At 43.0% G+C, this 16,981-nt stretch overlaps 1 protein-coding gene across 2 annotated transcripts in view; it reads right to left on the reverse strand.

Annotated features, from left to right (window-relative positions):
- Positions 1-5,996, reverse strand: part of pde4dip (phosphodiesterase 4D interacting protein) — a 41,310-nt gene extending 35,314 nt beyond the window's left edge. For both annotated transcript variants that reach the window (XM_074667619.1, XM_074667618.1), the window contains exons 1-6: positions 4,278-5,996; positions 1,278-1,415; positions 1,044-1,163; positions 844-936; positions 501-710; positions 261-419 (exon numbers count right to left, since the gene is read on the reverse strand). In XM_074667619.1, coding sequence (XP_074523720.1) covers positions 261-419; positions 501-710; positions 844-936; positions 1,044-1,163; positions 1,278-1,415; positions 4,278-5,489 — 1,932 coding nt within the window. In that variant the 5' untranslated portion in view covers positions 5,490-5,996. The remainder of the gene's footprint in view (positions 1-260; positions 420-500; positions 711-843; positions 937-1,043; positions 1,164-1,277; positions 1,416-4,277) is intronic.
- Positions 5,997-16,981: the final 10,985 nt, after the last annotated feature.

Consider the following 16,981-nt stretch of genomic DNA (forward strand, 5'->3'; position numbering starts at 1 on the left):
CAGGACATGAACGCCTCACAGGAAATCAAACTGAGTTTTAAAGAAGCAGCAAACTGAGCCGTGTTAGTGTCAGAGGAAGTGAAACTTTCTGCAGGGATTAACTGATCTGAGCTCCCTCTGCTGCCTCTGGTGGTCAGCAGGAGAACTGCAGCTCTCTGAGGGATTTTCTCTGAGGTATGTGCAGCACGCAGGGAATGTGTGTGTGTCTGCTCAGCGGCCCTGAGCGTGTTGGCGTGTTGGTGGACGAGGTGTTTCCTGACCTCAATGAGCTGCTGTTTGCTCAGCAGAGACGCCTTCAGCTCCCGCACCGTCCTCTGTCTCTGCTCCTCCTCTCTCTGTCTCTGCTGCTCCTGCTCCCTCAGCTGCTCCTCCTGCTCCTGCAGGGAGGACCGGGCTTTCTCCAGAGCCAGCTGCAGCTCCTGGGGAGGCGCACAGTCAAGCAGCTGCATCAAAAGAAGTGAAAAAACACAGGAAGTCGATTGAATCGTCTCCGCCTGTACCTGGTTGTGTCTCTCCGTCTCCCTGCGGTGCTGCAGCGCCCCCTGCAGGTCTTTCTCCAGCCTCTGCAGGGCTCGGTTCAGGTCCTCCTGCGTCCTGGCCGCCTGCCGCTGCCCGCGCTGATCCGCCTGCAGCTCCAGCTGAGCCTGGAAGAGAGACGCCTGCAGAGCCAGGACCTCGCCCTGACCGCGGAGGCTCTCTGCGCCCGAAACCTGCAGGGGGCGCCAAGAGAGGCTCTTAAAGACACAGTAGCATCTTTTATCTGGTACACTGAGAGTTTTCAGCGAGTGCAGCTGATGTGAGCAGACTCGTGTGGTGTCGCTCGGTGACGGCGCGGGGACAAACCTGCAGCTGCTGCAGCTGGCTGCGGTTGGCGAGCTCCTTCAGGGAACACAGCATCTTATTCTGCTCCTCGATGACGCGGCACAGCTCTGCAGCCTGCACACACACACACACACACACACACACACACACACACACACAGTCAGAAACACACACACACACTCTGCACACACTCCTCTGGATGCTCCTCTGAGTGTCTCTACCTGTGCGTCTTTGGAGGACACGGTGTCAGAGACGTTCTGGATGTTTCTCTCCTGACGCTGAGCTTCCTCCTGAGCCGAACGAAGCTCCAGCTCCATCTCAGCGAGACGCCGCTGCAGCTTCTGGACACACACACACACACACACACACACACACACACACACACACACACAGAGGTCAGAGTCAGTGTGTTGCTGAGTGAAGCAGACTCAGACTCAGAGGATCTGCTCTCAGACCTGGTTCCTGGTCTCGCTCCCTCTGATCTTGGCCTGCAGCGAGCGGACCTGGTCCTGGGCCTTCTGCAGCTCGCCGACGCACTGACCGGCGGCGCTCTCGTACTGACCGAGCCGGCCCTGCTGCTCGTCAATCAGCCGCTGGAGGAATCAGAGGAAACAAAGTGTGAATGTCAGAGTCGTCCTGTATCTCTGCGGGGTCTGCTGGACCACTTCCTGAGGAAGGGTCTGTTGCCCCGGCGACACGCTGTGGACTTCCTGTTTATATTTTTTGAGGATGTATTTAATTATAGGATCCTGTAGCTGTCATTTTCAGCGACTCTCTGAGCTTTCCAAGTCGTGTCATTCTCCACTTTTCATCCCTCCATCGTTTTAATCTCTGACCTTTGACCTTTGACCTCTCCTCAACTAGCTGACGTCTCTCGATCGACTCCTGAGCACAGAGTCTGAGGTTTTCACATCCTTAGTTTTCATCATCAAAGTAAAACCTTCAGGTGGTGAAAGTTAAATCTGATAGAAGAGTGAAAAAAGTAAAAAAGAAAAAAAAAATGCAGTTCCTCAAGTGTCCACTAGGGGCTGTCTACAACAAATCACTGTCAGCTCATAAATCAAAGGGTAGAAATGAAGATAAGGGTCAAAAATGTAAATATACACCAGTACAAAGTAAGAATCTTCATCTAACGTAAAAATCTAACTTTGACTTTAATCTCACACCTACGGAAGCGTATTGCTTTCACTTAAAGACAAAAAAAAAACTCAGGTTTTTCAGAGTAATTTATTCTTCGGTTTGTTTTTTGTGGTAATTAATTTTCTTTTTCTAATTAATATTTTTTATTGGTTTGTTTTTGGTAAAATTATTTCTGTTTTTATGAGTAATTTTTTGTTGTAATTAATTTTGTTTTTCTGATTAATATTTTTTTAATATATATTCAATATAAATTGGCAATAATATATAATATAATTTAATATATAACTATAACAAAAAACAAAACAATATAATAATAACAAAAAAACTAATTAAAAAAATATTAATCAAAGAATAAATTACTCTGAAAAATCTGAGTTGTTTTTTTTTTCTTCAGGTGAATGCAGTATGCTTCCGTACAAACCTAGAAAAATCGTAATCTAATACAAAAAGACTTTTGATCTCATACGTAGATTATGAATCTTGTACTGAAAAATATTTTAGCGTGACCTTTCATCGTACTTTTTAATTTTAAAGCTTTCATTACAGCTTTCCTGACATTTGCAAACCCTCCCTAGTGGACACTTGAAGAACTTCATGTTTAAAACTTAGTTCACCAAACGCTCTGAGTCCGTAACTCCTCATTCATTCCTTCAGTGAGTAAAAGTTTCAATAAAGTTTGTATTTAAAGAGTTTAATGTCTGAAAGTGATTACTGTATTTGCGTATTTGGGGGCGTGGTTGAGCTGTTTTAGCTCCGCCCCTCTGCTCTCTGAGTTCTCTGATCCTTAAAGTCTGTCTGACTTCACACACTCTGCTTTCCTTGATGTGACTCATGAAGTTTGTGTGTGTGTGAACGTCTGCAGAGTAAATCTCCTCTGACGGCTCTGTCTGCTTTACTGCTGGATAATGGACTCTCTCTCTCTCTCTCTCACACACACTCTCACACTCACACACACTCACACACTCACACACACTCACACACACTCATCATTAACATGACAAAAGGCGAGCGATGCAGCTCCAGCTCCGGCTTCCTGAGGACCGTCGGGCTGCAGAGCGTCTCCATGGTAATGGAGGCGTTGCTAGGCGACAGAGGAGGGTATTTACGCTCAGCCCCCCCCGAGAGAGGGATCAAGACGACGAGAGCTTCATCAGCGGAGGAGAGGATGAGCTCGTTCTGTCTGGAGACGCAGATTTAAGCGTTCTTACAGAGTTTCCTGATGCTGCTTTAACTTGAACGTTTAGAGATTTAAATCCCATGGATCTGAAGAAATGGACCCTCTCAGACCACGGATTACTGATACATTTAGGATCGTGTTGGAGCCGCTGGAGCTTGTTTTCAAAACTCAAAGGAGCAGTGCAAAACTTTTCAGATGACTTTAAGAACATTAACTAACTGAAACTGGAAAAAACTAAAATAACCTTCAAAAAAAGGAAAGAATTTGAAAACAGAGTCTAAAATATGGTGTCTGGTTGTCCTGTCAAAAGCTCGTCCCCTCAAAGGGTGTCCTGTCAAAGGTTGTCCATTCATGGGTCTTACTGTCAAACATCCCCTCGTCCCAGGTTATCCTGTCTCAGGTCTTCCAGTTAAAGATTGTCTGGTCAAAGGTTGTCTAGTCTCAGGTTATCCCATCAAAGGTCATCTTGTCAAAGGTTGTCCGGTAGTCCTATCAAAGGTTGTTTGGTCATGGGTCTTCCTGTCAAAGATCCCCTTGTTCCAGGTCATCCTGTCTTGTCCAGTCAAAGGTCTTCTGGTCAAAGGTCATCCAGTCTCAAGATGCCCCATCAAAGGTTGTACAGTCCTAGGTCGTCCCCTCAAAGATCCTCTGGTCAAAGGTTGTTCCATCAAAGATCGTCCTGTCAAAGGTCTTCTTGTCAAAGGTAGTCCTATCAAAGGTTGTCCGGTCATGGGTCTTCCTGTCAAAGATCCCCTTGTCTCAGGTCGTCCAGTCAAAGGTCACCAGTCTGAGGTTGTCCCATCAAAGGTCGTTCTGTCCTAGGTCGTCTTGTTAAAGGTCGTCCCCTCAAAGATCCTCTGGTCAAAAGTTGTCCTGTCAAAGTCTTTTTGTCAAAGGTCTGAGATAGTCCTATCAAAGGTTGTCACGTCATGGGTCGTCCTGTTAGAGGCCATCCCATCTCAGGGTTGTCCCCTAAAAGGCCATCCTACCAAAGGTTTTCTAGTCAAAGATTGTCCTGTCAAAGATCGTCTGGTCAAAGGTCTCAGGTAGTCCTATTAAGGGTTCTCCCCTTGTCTCAGGTCGTCCCGTCTCAGAGTTGTCCCCTCAAAGGTAGTCCTGCCCCAGGTGTCTCAGCTACCTGCTGGAAGCGAAACGGCCCGCACTGAACGTAATCATCCATCCACTGTTCCTCCAGCTCCGCCAGCTCCTCCTGCAGCTCCACCTGCTGGGGACACTGGGTCACGACCTCAGGGACCTGGGGGTGTCCGAACAGGTCGCAGTCCCCCGCACCACCATATGGCGACCTCAGGCTGGATTTGATCAGCACCGGGATCTTGCTGCCCCTCCGTGTCCTCACTGGGCGGTACTCACAGCTCCTCAGGAGGCTGAGCGTCACCTCCAGCCCACAGAGGGAGCTCTCACTCGGGGGTTTGTCCCACGGGGTCTCCCTCCTAGCTTCTGGATCTTTCTCGGGTTCTTCCCGCTCTTTGTGGCGTGCAGCGGGGCAGCTCATGTCCACGGTGGTTTCGAGTGATTCAACAGACGACACGGGGCTGGGACACGCCCTGTCACACAGCGTCTTATCAGTGTCGGCAGAAGACGACTCAAAGGCGACAGTCGACGCCTCAGAGGCGCCAGAACCTCTCGCAGCGTCCTCGGCTCCGGGTGAGTAGCGAGTCGATGGGCCGCAGGATGTGCTCCGGCGCCCAATCCTTCGAGGAACCTTACAAACCGCCTCGTAGTCTGAATCTGCGACACGCAGAGCTGCGCAGCCTTTACACCGCCGCGGCTTCTGCCCGGAGGAGGAGTCGGCCGCCGGGCACTGGAGGAGGTGGTGCTGGTGGGTGTTCTGCTCCAAGGTGGCGTCCTCTTTATCCGCCCAGGATTCATAGACAGAGTACGCCAAGTCATCCTGGATCATATCAGAGTACCTCACGTCCTGCAGGGCGGACAGATCCATCACGGACTCTGCCTCAGTCACGATCACCTCCATCACGCCACCAGGAGGAGCCACGCCCCCGTCCTCGGCGTTGTTCTTACGGTACAACCCCCCGATGCACTGCCGCAGCCGGTCCTTCTCCAGGAGCAGCTTGTGGAGGCGCTCCAGGGACAGCGCCTCCACGCGGGCGATGACGGTGTCGAAGCGGTACATGCGATCCAGCATGAAGGTGCACTTGGAGCAGGCGAACTCCCCGCGGCCGTCACGGGTCAGCTCGCGGCCCAGAGCGTGGGAGAGGAGCACCTGGAGGTTCACTTTGGCTGCTGGGTGGAAGATCCATCGCCGCTGGTTCCCGCAGAGCTCACGGGCGCAGATCCTGCACGCCTCCTTCATCTTCACCGGGTCCAACATGGCAGAAACTCAACGGTTCCCCTTCTTATCAAGTCTGACAGGGAGATGTTTGACTGTTTTTGTCCCTTCACAGCCTCCGTCCTTCCTCTGTTTTCCACTGTCAGGTCTTAAAGAAGCGTCATTTGGAGGTTTTAAGTTAGTAGATGTGTAAAAGGCTTCAAATCTTGATCATCAGAGCTTCCTGCTGGAGATTAAAGAGTTAATCTTAATCTTAACGTCGCTCTCAGTCTTTAAGTCAAAGTGTCCTGAGCAGAAATCCAGATTTAAACGTGGATAAAATCTGTTTTTAGAGCAGAGATGAAGCTGCTGCAGCATCGTCCACACTCTCCGCCTCACGAACCCAAATCTCGTCCGGTCACGCTGCTTCAAAAACGTGATCTGAAGCTTTAATTCAGGGAAGAAGATTTCCACGCAGAGCGGATGTTGGTCACACTTTCACTTCCTCCGTGGTGACACATCGCTCGGGGTTTTATCCTGATGTGATCGATCCTCCTCTGATGCCCTGTCTGTGTTCGATCGATGTGGTCTCTCCGCACCGCAGCATCTCTCCGGCCCCGCGTGGATAATCCGACACGAAGGCGGAAAATAACGAGCGATCTTTGTGTCCTTCCGTCGGTTTGTTCAGCGGGGAGTGTCCGAGCCTCCGCCCCGCGTGCCGCGCTCCCTCAGCGGCTTCACCAGCTGAGGATGGACGGAGGGAGAGGCTGTCAGAGCCCGAGCCGCTGCAGCGCCAGACAACAGGGCAACGGTGACAGAAACCGAAGATCGTGTATGTCCGCGAGGATGTCTCACTCCGCGGCGCGAACTAGACCCATCTGCGGAGGTGGGCGGTGTCCGGCTCTCCGTTCATATCCCGGAAACACAACGATTTTTAACGATTATCAACGACATTTAACGAACAAATTATGTGTTTTCAATCAAGTCCTCCTCTTATTTCTTTTTATAAACTTTAAAAAAAATGATATTTTAATTGTATCTCACAATAATTTAGGTGCTTTACTGTCTTATTTTGTTATTTAAACATTTAAAGTTCATCTTGTTGTGTTTTAAAAAGTTTTTCCATCTCTGTTTGCAACCAATAAATATCAAATATGCTTAAAATCCTTAAAACTTACACAAAACAACAAATATAACGCAAATAATTCACCATATTTGTTATAGTTTTTACTTTTTCTGTCATTTTCTGTCATGTATGTGATAGAAATCCTATTTGTAAACGCAAATGATCTTTTTGCTAACTTTTTAAAAACTTTCTATACAGATAAATTTCATTGTTATATTCCTTTTATTGAAGCATCACATGAATTTAAGTTCCATCACACTGTTATTACTATATTTGAGCATTTAATCCTTATAAATTTCTGTTTTATACAGTTGGCAACAACCTTTTACAATAAAACATGTTTTAAATCCTTTAAAACTTTCTGAAAAACACATAAAATGACAAATAAAGTTTTACTTTTAGTCATATTTCTATGTATACACCATGTTTTTCATTTATTAATAAACTATCATCCATTTAACTTTATTTTTTTATGTAAATAATTTTTTTTTTCAATCATAGCTGCTTTAAAAACTTTCATACAGACTCATTCAGCTGCTGAGCGCTGTAACTGGAAATTTAATGAAAATATACATTTTGTATATGAGCAGGTATGGGCCAAAAATATCTAAAGCTGTACTAAAAATATCAAAAGCAGGCACAGACTTTTAGGTTAGTATCAGTGAAGCTTTATAAAAGGAATAGATGTACACACAAACACCACATTTTTGTCAGAAACTTCTGGATTAACACTTTTTTAAATCTTCATAAAACAAAAACAGACTTTTTTCACGTTTGTAGAGACAGTAGAGTCGATGTATTGGAACAAACAAAGGTTAAAATCAAAAGGACGGGGTTGTTTCTGGTTTTACTTTGTCTTTGTTCTCTAAATTTGTGACAGAGTGAGACCTCTCGCAGCCCCACAGACTGAACCACTTCACAGGAAACTGGAGGATCTCTGATGCACCAACTGTCTGTTTCTGATAAGTGAACAGTTTGGATTGAGTTCATGAAACAGTTTCATCTCTACGTTTAAAATTTAACACATTTAGTCAGATTTTATTCCTAAACTTTAAAACTTTATTTCTTTAAGTTTTTCTTTATTTTAATATATTTTTGTCACTTTTGACCTTTTATTTTGTAAATTCTCTGCATGTGTTGCCGTCGGTTTCTTCCTGGAGCAGTTTCTGCCTCACTTTAGCTCCATGTGAAAGATTTTAACTCTGGAAAACAGCTGATTTAAGACGTATTTGGTTTTGCATTTTCTGCTTTTTATCAGTTTGCACTCGATGAGACTCGGTGCATTGAAACGTCTGCATGCAGTCTGTGATTTCTCTTTTATTTGGAGTTATCTCAACGTGACATGGCCTCTTATAGGATCCTAAATATGTTTTTCCTCCTCTCAGAGTTGTTTTCGAACAGGTTTTCTTTGTCTGTGTGCAGGGAGGGCGCTGCCGGCGTGTTTCCCATCAGGCTCGTTAAATCCTCTGGATCGTCAGCGTGAAATGAGCCCTGGACACGGCGATGGGAGGGAGGGAGGGGCTGGTATCACATGACCCTGAGATCTGTGCTCATTAAACTCTGATGTCATCCTTTAAACGACACTTTCAGGGTCGTTTTCCCACAGACCCACACATCCTCATGTGTCTCTCGTTATCGCCGCAGACGGGACTCGTTGTTGAAAAATCTCTGCTCGTGTCCTCATTCGTCACTCTGGAGACAGACACCAAAACACCGATCTGCTGGAACGAGGCGCGCAATCAAAAACCAATTAATCCTAATCAGAGATATGTGCCAAACAGCGCTGACAGAGCGCTCACTCTGTTTATTTCCTCAGAGTGGCAGAAAACACAGACAGAGGACAAGTCTTTCCTCTCTTTGAGGCCGTGCATGAAAATGAGGGTCTTGTTTCAGAGCAAGAGTCTTTGACCTGTGGCTCTTTGACTCCTCTGCAGCGGCTCCTTGTAGCTTTAAAAAATATTACTGAAATACAGAATTTTTATTTTCTGACAGAGGATATCAATGATTAAAGGAACTGAAATAAATAAGTAAATCCATGCAGTGATACTTTAATGAACTAAATATGCATCACATCTGACAAAAAAGCCTCCAAATGTCTTCAAACTTGAAGTTTGAAGATTTTGCTCTTTTTTTTTCTTTTTCAAATTTCAATATTTTTGTATTTCTGCAATTTTTGTAAGTTATTTAAGTGCTCCTTTAAATTCAAATTTTTGAAATTACATATATATATATATATATTTATTACTGAAACACTGGCAAATTCTGGAAATTTCAATATTTTGAAAGTTTGTGCAAATTTTTGCAATTTTTTTAATTTCAACTTTTTGACATTTTTCCAAATTTGGAAAAAAATATTCCAAATTTCCTGTAGATTTTGCCTTTTTTTTCTTTTTTCAAAAATTCAATATTTTTGTTTTTCTGCAAATTTGTGTAAATTATCTAAATTTATTTATTTTTAATTCAAATTTTTGAAATTATAAATTTTCATTTTCGGGGAAAGTTATGAAACACTGGCAAATTCTTGAAATTTTAAATTTTTGGGGGAGTTTTTGCACATTTTTGCAATGTTTTTAAATATACATTTTTTTTGCAAAATTATTCATATATTTAATTATTTAATTATATATATATATATATATATATATATATATATATATATATATATATATATATATATATATATATATATATATATATATATATATATATATTTGTGTGGTTTCTTTTCAATATTAGCAAATGTATCAAAAATAATAAACTAAGAAATCAAATGTACAAATTTAAAAACACAAAAAAAATTATCATGTAGATAATTATTCCATCCAATCCAATCTTTAATCCAGGTGAGCTGAGGAAAAATGGCTCCTTTGACTGTAAAATTTGCAGACTGTTGTTTTAGAGCGTGCTGCAGAAAGAGATGCTAACGTGAGGAGACTTTAGAGACAGAGGAAAGGATGTGAGAGCTCAGAGCTTGATGCTCAAGTTTCATCAGAAAACGTCAGATGAAATTCAAAACTTTCCACTTGAAACTTTTTCTAAATATTTGCATTGATTCCTGATTTTTTTTAAAGAAGTGAAATTCATTCAAATTAATGCAAATGACACTCGAGAGCTGTTTTTTCCAGCCTGATTGATCCTGCTGCTTTGGCATGGTTTAAAAGAGGAGCAGCAAAAGGAAAAAGTGAAAAAAAAAAAAAACTGACTCAAGACAAGCAGAAGGAAAACAGATGTTAGGAAATTCAAAGAAACAAATATAAAGTGGAGAAAAAGAGAATCAGGAAAGTCTTTGTGTGGCTGCAGATTAAAGATTATAGGAGTGATACTGCAGGGCGGCTCAGGCACCACTAGGGGGAGCTGCCTCTCTGTGACCTGACAGTCCCTCATGACAAACACTGAAGCTGTGTGAGGAGGTAAAGGTGAGTTTTCTGCATGTCCTACCTGCAGCTGGGCGTTGACTCTGCAGTGGCCTCTGCACGGACGCTGTGAGAGAAACAGGAAACACGTGAAACAGGAAACTGGTCCGGTTTCAGTGAGGAGCATGTGGGGCTAAAACCGTCCCTGAGGCTCCGCCCCTTCAGGTAACGAGTACAGTATCTATTTAAAGTTCACCCACAGGTCATCAAATATCAAACACGTGTGGGTCCAGCTCCACTGACCCACATGGGGACGTAAAACCAGACCGAGGCAGACCGTCTGGGGCCGGAGCCAGAACACAAAGATAGAGGAGACCAGGACGCCTGACCTGGATTCAGGACCCAGACCTCAGAGCAGGATCTGGGTTTTTACAGGAGGAGTGAATAAAATACCTCTGCGTCTGTTTCAGTCTCCTCCAGAGCCGAGGACAGGTCCTGAACTTTGACCTCCAGCTCCTCCACCCGGAGATCCAGACGCTGTTTCTGCTGCGTCAGCTCCTCAATGACCCTGAGACACAGGAGGAGAGGACGAGGTCAGCTGATGATGTCAGAGCGAGCAGAGCCGAACACAGCTGACGCCGCTCAGAGCGACAGGAAGCAGCTAAAATCATCAGAAAGGTGAGTGAAGTCACCTGTCTTTGTCGTCTCCGGAGCAGCCGCTCGTCTCCATCCTCTCCTCCATCTCTCGCTCCAGAGCGAGGCAGCGCCGTGACTCAGAGTCGGCCAACGAGGCCATACGCTCAGCCTCGCCATGCGCTAACTCCGCCTCCTGAAACACAGCACGGACAGGAAGAAACGCCGTGTTCAAGTCATTTAAAGTCAAGATGAGTGTGTTTTCATGTGTGTGTGTGTGTGTGTGTGTGTGTGTGTGTGTGTGTGTGTGTGTGTGTGTACCTCCTGGAGCAGCTGGACTTTAGTCTGGAGGACTTCCTGCATGTGGCTGATCTCTTCCTGTCGCTCAGCCAGGCGACGCTGCAGCTCTGCTTCACTCTGATTGGACAGGCTCTCTGCCGTCGACCTGCGACAGACCAGGAGTGTTAGAGGAGCCGACACACACACACACACACACACACACACACACACACACACACACACACCATCACAGCGAGTAGGAGGTGAACACACTCACAGAGCGGTGTCCAGGAGCTGCTGTTTCTCCTCCAGCTCATTCTTCAGACTCTCCACCTCCACCTTCAGCTCGATGTTCTGCCACAGAAATCCACACAGAGAATAAAAACCAGAGGAAGAAACCTCGCCATCTCATCAGGATCACGTGTTCGTCACTTTAAGGAAACAGTCTGAGGCTGCAGAGCAGAAACTATCTCCCACATCATCACAGGTCGAGGAATCTGTGGCTCTGAATCTGTCTGTTAAATAAAGAAACTGGATTAAAGATGCTAATCCCAGCTAGACGTTGGTCTGATTCCAGATTTATTTATTATTGATAAAAATTTGAACCAGGAGTTTGTTAAAAAGTAATAATTCGTACATATGATGTCTTTGTTTTTTTTTTATTGTCATTTCATTTCATTTTACAATTTCAAAAAATTTGAAATTTCCAAAAATTGAGAAATTAAAAAAATTGTAAAAATTTGCAAAAATTTGCAAAAAATTCAAAAACCATAGAAATTTATAAGAGAAGCAAAATAAAATCAAATTTGATCTTTGATACATTTTTCAAAAATTGAAAAAGTCCTTAAAAATCTTGATTGATCTTTGATTTTTTTTTCAAAACCATCAAAATTCTCAAAACTATTAAAATTTAATAAAGTAGAAAAAATAATAAATATCCGATCTTGATACATTTCCAAAATTTACTAATACTTCAAATAAAAAAATGCTGTTTTTTTTTTAATTCCAAAAATTTGCAACATTTCAAAATCCATTAAAATTTTACATAGTAGCAAAAAAATAATAAAATCTGATCTTGGTACATTTGCAAAAATTTACAAAAAACTTAAAAAAACGTATTTGCATAAAAAGAATCTTTGATTTTTTTTTTATTTCAAAAATTTGCAAAATTCTCAAAACCATTAAAATGTAATAATGTAGCAAAAAATAATAAAAGTTTGAGCTTGACAAATTTACAAAAATTTACAAATTCTTTAAAATAAAAAAATGCTTATTTTGAATTCCAAAAATTTGCAAATATAAATAGGATTTACAAAATTCTTGAATATTTTTGCAATTTAAAAAAAAATATTTAATTTGAACAAAAATAAAAATTTATTACATTTGCTTAAGTTTAAAAAAATAGAACTTACAAAAAGTTGTGAAAACCTTAAATAAAAAAAAGAAATTAGAAAACATAAAATTTTGTTAATAAAAAAAAGTTGCCAAATATCTAAATTTAACAACATATATTGATAATTTTGCTCAACTCATAATTTTTTGTTGTTTGCTAGCGTCTTGCCACATATCAAGCATGTATATTAATCCAGCAAGTTGTCAGTGAAATGAATCCATCCACACAGAATTTAAATCAGTATTTTCTTCCAGATTAGTCTTTTCTTAGATGTAGTTATCTTCCCAGGGCTGTAAAACTCGAGGTTAATCATCCTTTTATTCAGCCTCTGTTTGAAACACTTTGTTTTAGCTGCTGTCTCTTTAAGGCTCCCCACTCCACAAACCCCCTTCACTCTGATTGGCCAGCCCTCTGGAGGCCTGTAGCTGGCAGACCTCGGTGTTTGGTGATGTACATGTGAAGACCTTATTATTTCTGGTGCTATTTTTAGAATAGAGTGTTTAAATTTACAGCATGGTGAAGCAGATTACCCCTCTTTAAAGTCTCTGTCCCACAATAAAAGCATCAAATAAGGATGGAGGTCTCTGGGTGGATAGATTTTAACACATCAACAAGTTTGAGAGGATGTTGAACTGAAGCAGAGTCCACAGACTGTAAACCCATAAATTAACTCTAGACCTAGTCCAGAATCTGTGTTTAGACCTGTTAGGCTGATCAGGATCAACAGATGAGAGGTGAGTCTGCATGAAAACAGAAAGTCAAAAGTTGTTGGATTAAAAATCTAAAGGTCGTTGCATGAATTTAAGCAGCGTAATCTATGAAATGTTGTGCCAAAGAGTGTGAGGGCCCCTCCTCTCTGCACGTGCTGACCTGTATCTCGGGGAGATCTCTGCAGGTCTATAAAAAGCCGGGAGGATCTGAGCACCTGCTGCTCCTCTCTCTGCACCTCCTTTTTTAACTCCTGGCTCTGAGAGCAGCAACAAACCGGACTGATCCTGCTCTGCCAGCGCGCACGTGCAGGTATCTGAGTCTGAAGATACGGGTCAGGAAAGAGCAGCAGGTCTGACACACTGACACACACACACTGACACACACACACTGACACACACTGATACTGTACGAGCTGTGTGTCTGTGCACACATGAATCAAAGTGCAGGGATTCAGAGCGTGCACGCTAACAGCGGCCCGGGGCTCCTGCGCTGACAGGATGTGGGTCATTGGGTGTGAAGTGGCCGACTGGAAACAGGTCAGACGGTTTCTGCAGACAGACGTGCAGCTCGTTCTGCAGCTTCAGATTATTTCATCCAGACTTTAATATCAGAAAAGCAGCATCAGCTGTTTTTGTCAGGACGGCTCCTCAGACCTTTTCAGACCTCGGACCGCGTTCAGGCCTCAGACGGCGTTCAGACCTCAGACGGCGTTCAGACTGACCTATTTAACGGTAAAACGAGGAGGGGGATCCTTTTAAAGATGCTTACAGTACACAGAGCTGATCACGGGCTGAGCAGGAATAAAGTCTAATTATAGCGTTTCTACAAACGGCCTGTTGGTGGTTGCTCCAAACCATGGCTCTCTGACCCATCCAGGACCTCTCTGCTGCTCGCCGTTCGATACGCAGATATCTGCTCGTACAGAGAGGGAGGCAGCCATCATTTTAACCCCTCGTAATGAGACTACACTGAATCCAAATAGTGAATGTAAAAATAGAGAAAAGTGGACAAAAAAATCTGTGTATCATTTCTTTGATTGATATTTAACTATAATTCAAATTCACAACATTGAATAACAGTTTTTTCCTTGTTGAAATGAAAACAAACAAATGAAAATCAGTTAATTTTTCAGTCTCCTGTTTTTTATACTGATCAAATGAGAGGAAGTTCGATTACTGATTCTGATTTTATTATTTTATTTCTCCGATCATCGTGACCTGGATTTTAAGTTTCTCTGTCAACTGAGTGTAGATGGATCTGGTTTGATGTTTGTTACACGCACAGTGATAAACAGCTACGTTTGACTCAAACGAGCTAAACGAGCGACTCTAAGGACGACGACGTGACAACCAAAAAAATCAGCGAGAACTTTGTGAAAGGTTCATTTCCTCCTAAAATAAGCCATGATTCTAATTAACATGGAATAAATATGGCATATTAAAGCCAAAGGAAAAAACACGAGCTATAGGCTAAAACACAGGCTAAATGCTAAAATACAAGCTAGAGGCTAAAACACAGGCTAAATGCTAAAATACAAGCTAGAGGCTAAAACACAGGCTAAATGCTAAAATACAAGCTAGAGGCTAAAACACAGGCTAAATGCTAAAATACAAGCTAGAGTTAAAACACAGGCTAAAGGCTAAAATACAAGCTAGAGCTAAAACACAGGCTAAAGGCCAAAATATGAGCTAAAGGCTAAAATACAAGCTAGAGGCTATAACACAGGCTAAAGGCTAAACACAAGCTAAGGGCTTGAACACAAGTAAGAGGCTAAAACACAGGTTAAATGCTAAAATATGAGCTACAGGCTAAAATACAAGTAAGAGGCTAAAACACAGGCTAAAGGCTAAAACATGAGCTAAAGGCTAAAACACAGGCTAAAGGCTAAAATATGAGCTAAATGCTAAAATGTAAGCTAGAGGCTAAAATACGAGCTAGAGGCTAAAAAACAAGCAAAAGGCTTAAACACGAGCTAGAGGCTAAAACACAAGCTAAGGGCTAAAACATGAGCTAAAGGCCAAATAAAAAGCAAAAGGCTTTACATGAGCTAAAAGCTTAAACATTAAGCTAAGGGCTAAAACACAGGCCAAAGGCCAATCATGAGCTAAAAGCTGAAATACAAGCTAAAGGCTAAAATAGGAACTAAAGGCTAAAATACAAGCTAGAGGCAAAAACACAAGCTTCAGGCTTAAACATAAGCCAAAGGCAAAATACACGCTAAAGGCTAAAACACATGCTAAAGGCTAAAGCATGAGCTGAAAGCTAAAACACAAGCTAAAGTCATAAAAACAAGCTTAAGGCTAAACATGAGCTAAAGGGGAAAACACTGACTGAATACTTCAACATGAGCTAAATGTCAAAAACTGAGCTAAAGGCAAAAACATTTATTTTTTAAGTTTTGGCATTTTGCAACCTGTTTTTTGTTGTTTTAAAACTTGACTTAGGAAACCACAGGTCTGTTAGTCTCTACCTCTTATTTACTTATTTATTTATTTTATTTATTTATGTATCACATAAAGCTCTCATTATTTATCTACTCGGTCTCTCACTTTAATTTTAACTCATTAACTCTGTATCTACTTTATTTTTTTATCATATCTGGTGTATTTATCCACTGTTTCACTTCAATGTTCATTCACTGCAAAACAGCCTGAATCATTGGTCCATATCTGTTTCTTCATCAGTCTCTGCACATCAACACTTTCATCCACAGTACAGTTTATGACCCGCTCACTGTTCACTGCTCAGACCGACAAAACTTCACTATTTTTTTGTTTATGTTGTGGAAAAAAAACTATTTTGCAAACTCTGTGCAGGATTTCTCAGAATAAAGTGAATAAAAATACTCTGAAAAACTGCACTACACCCTGAAACTGTGAAAGGTCAAAGGTCAAAGGGTCATAAAGCCACGCTGGTGCAGAGATACAGAGACTTCAGGATCATAAAGCGCACACACACACACACTCACACACACACACACACTCACACACACAGATAGATACACACACACACAGACGGACTCACCCTCTTGTGCACGTCATCGCTGCTCTCCTCGAACTTCTGCTGGATCTTCTCCTCCAGGAAGTAGATCCGCAGCTTCAGGCTGAAGTTCTCCTTCTTCAGGTCGTTCAGGTGCTGCGATATGGTGCGACAACCGGGAAAACCAGCGTTAGACATGACCACAGGACGCCGTTCGCTGGGGGGCATCGCCGCCCCCCATTCAGCGCTGCATACCAGGAGAGAGCACAGGGCTGAAGGAGATCTGGACTCTGGGATCTGCTCTAAACTCAAACCCTAAGTGGACTCTGGTCCTCTCAGACCCCCTTTGGTTCAGATGGCTCACAGGCGGCAGAAAGGGATTATGGGAGGTGGGAGGGGTTGTTTCCTTTTTTACCACGAGGAAGTCATGCCAGGAATCTGAGACAGGAGAGTGTGTGTGTGTGTGTGTGTGTGTGTGTGTGTGTGTGTGTGTGTGTGTGTGTGTGTGTGTGTGTGTGTGTGTGTGTGGAGATAACAGGCAGCTGCAGGAGGCTCAGTCCGAGCTGTGACTGTGTGTGACACTCGATCCGTTTGTTTTTCTTTAATTCAACATTAAACTCTCGTCTGAGGAGGTTTCTCCAGCAGAGATCCTCTCAGACTCCTCAGGACGTACCAGTATTTGACAGTTTCATCAAACCAGACTCAGAACGACCCACAGAGGAACACAGAACCAGAACCAGAACCTTCCTGTCCTCTGTGGACGTCTCCTCATCGATCCTGGCGTTTTGCTTTCAGCCGATAGAAACTATAAATGAACTTCCTGTAACTAAAACCCTCCAGAGGTTTCTGATGAGCCACAAACTGATCCTGCTGGATCCAGCCTCAGTGTCTGACAGCGAGGAGCCACAGACGTCCTGCAGAGGTCAGAGGTCAGAGGTGAAGCAACCTGCATCTGAAGGCTACCTTGCAGGTAGACCTGGCTCAGGCTTGGACTGCTAAAAGCCTCAGCCTGCAGTACTCCTCCAAAACACATGAGGGCAGTGTGGTCGGGTCTTTTTATCTATTTATTTTTTCACAGTAT

The sequence above is a fragment of the Halichoeres trimaculatus genome, unplaced genomic scaffold (genome assembly GCF_033239565.1).
Source record: "Halichoeres trimaculatus isolate MK-OKI-2021-1 unplaced genomic scaffold, fHalTri1.1 fHalTri1_scaffold_4, whole genome shotgun sequence".
Lineage (NCBI taxonomy): Eukaryota > Metazoa > Chordata > Actinopteri > Labriformes > Labridae > Halichoeres > Halichoeres trimaculatus.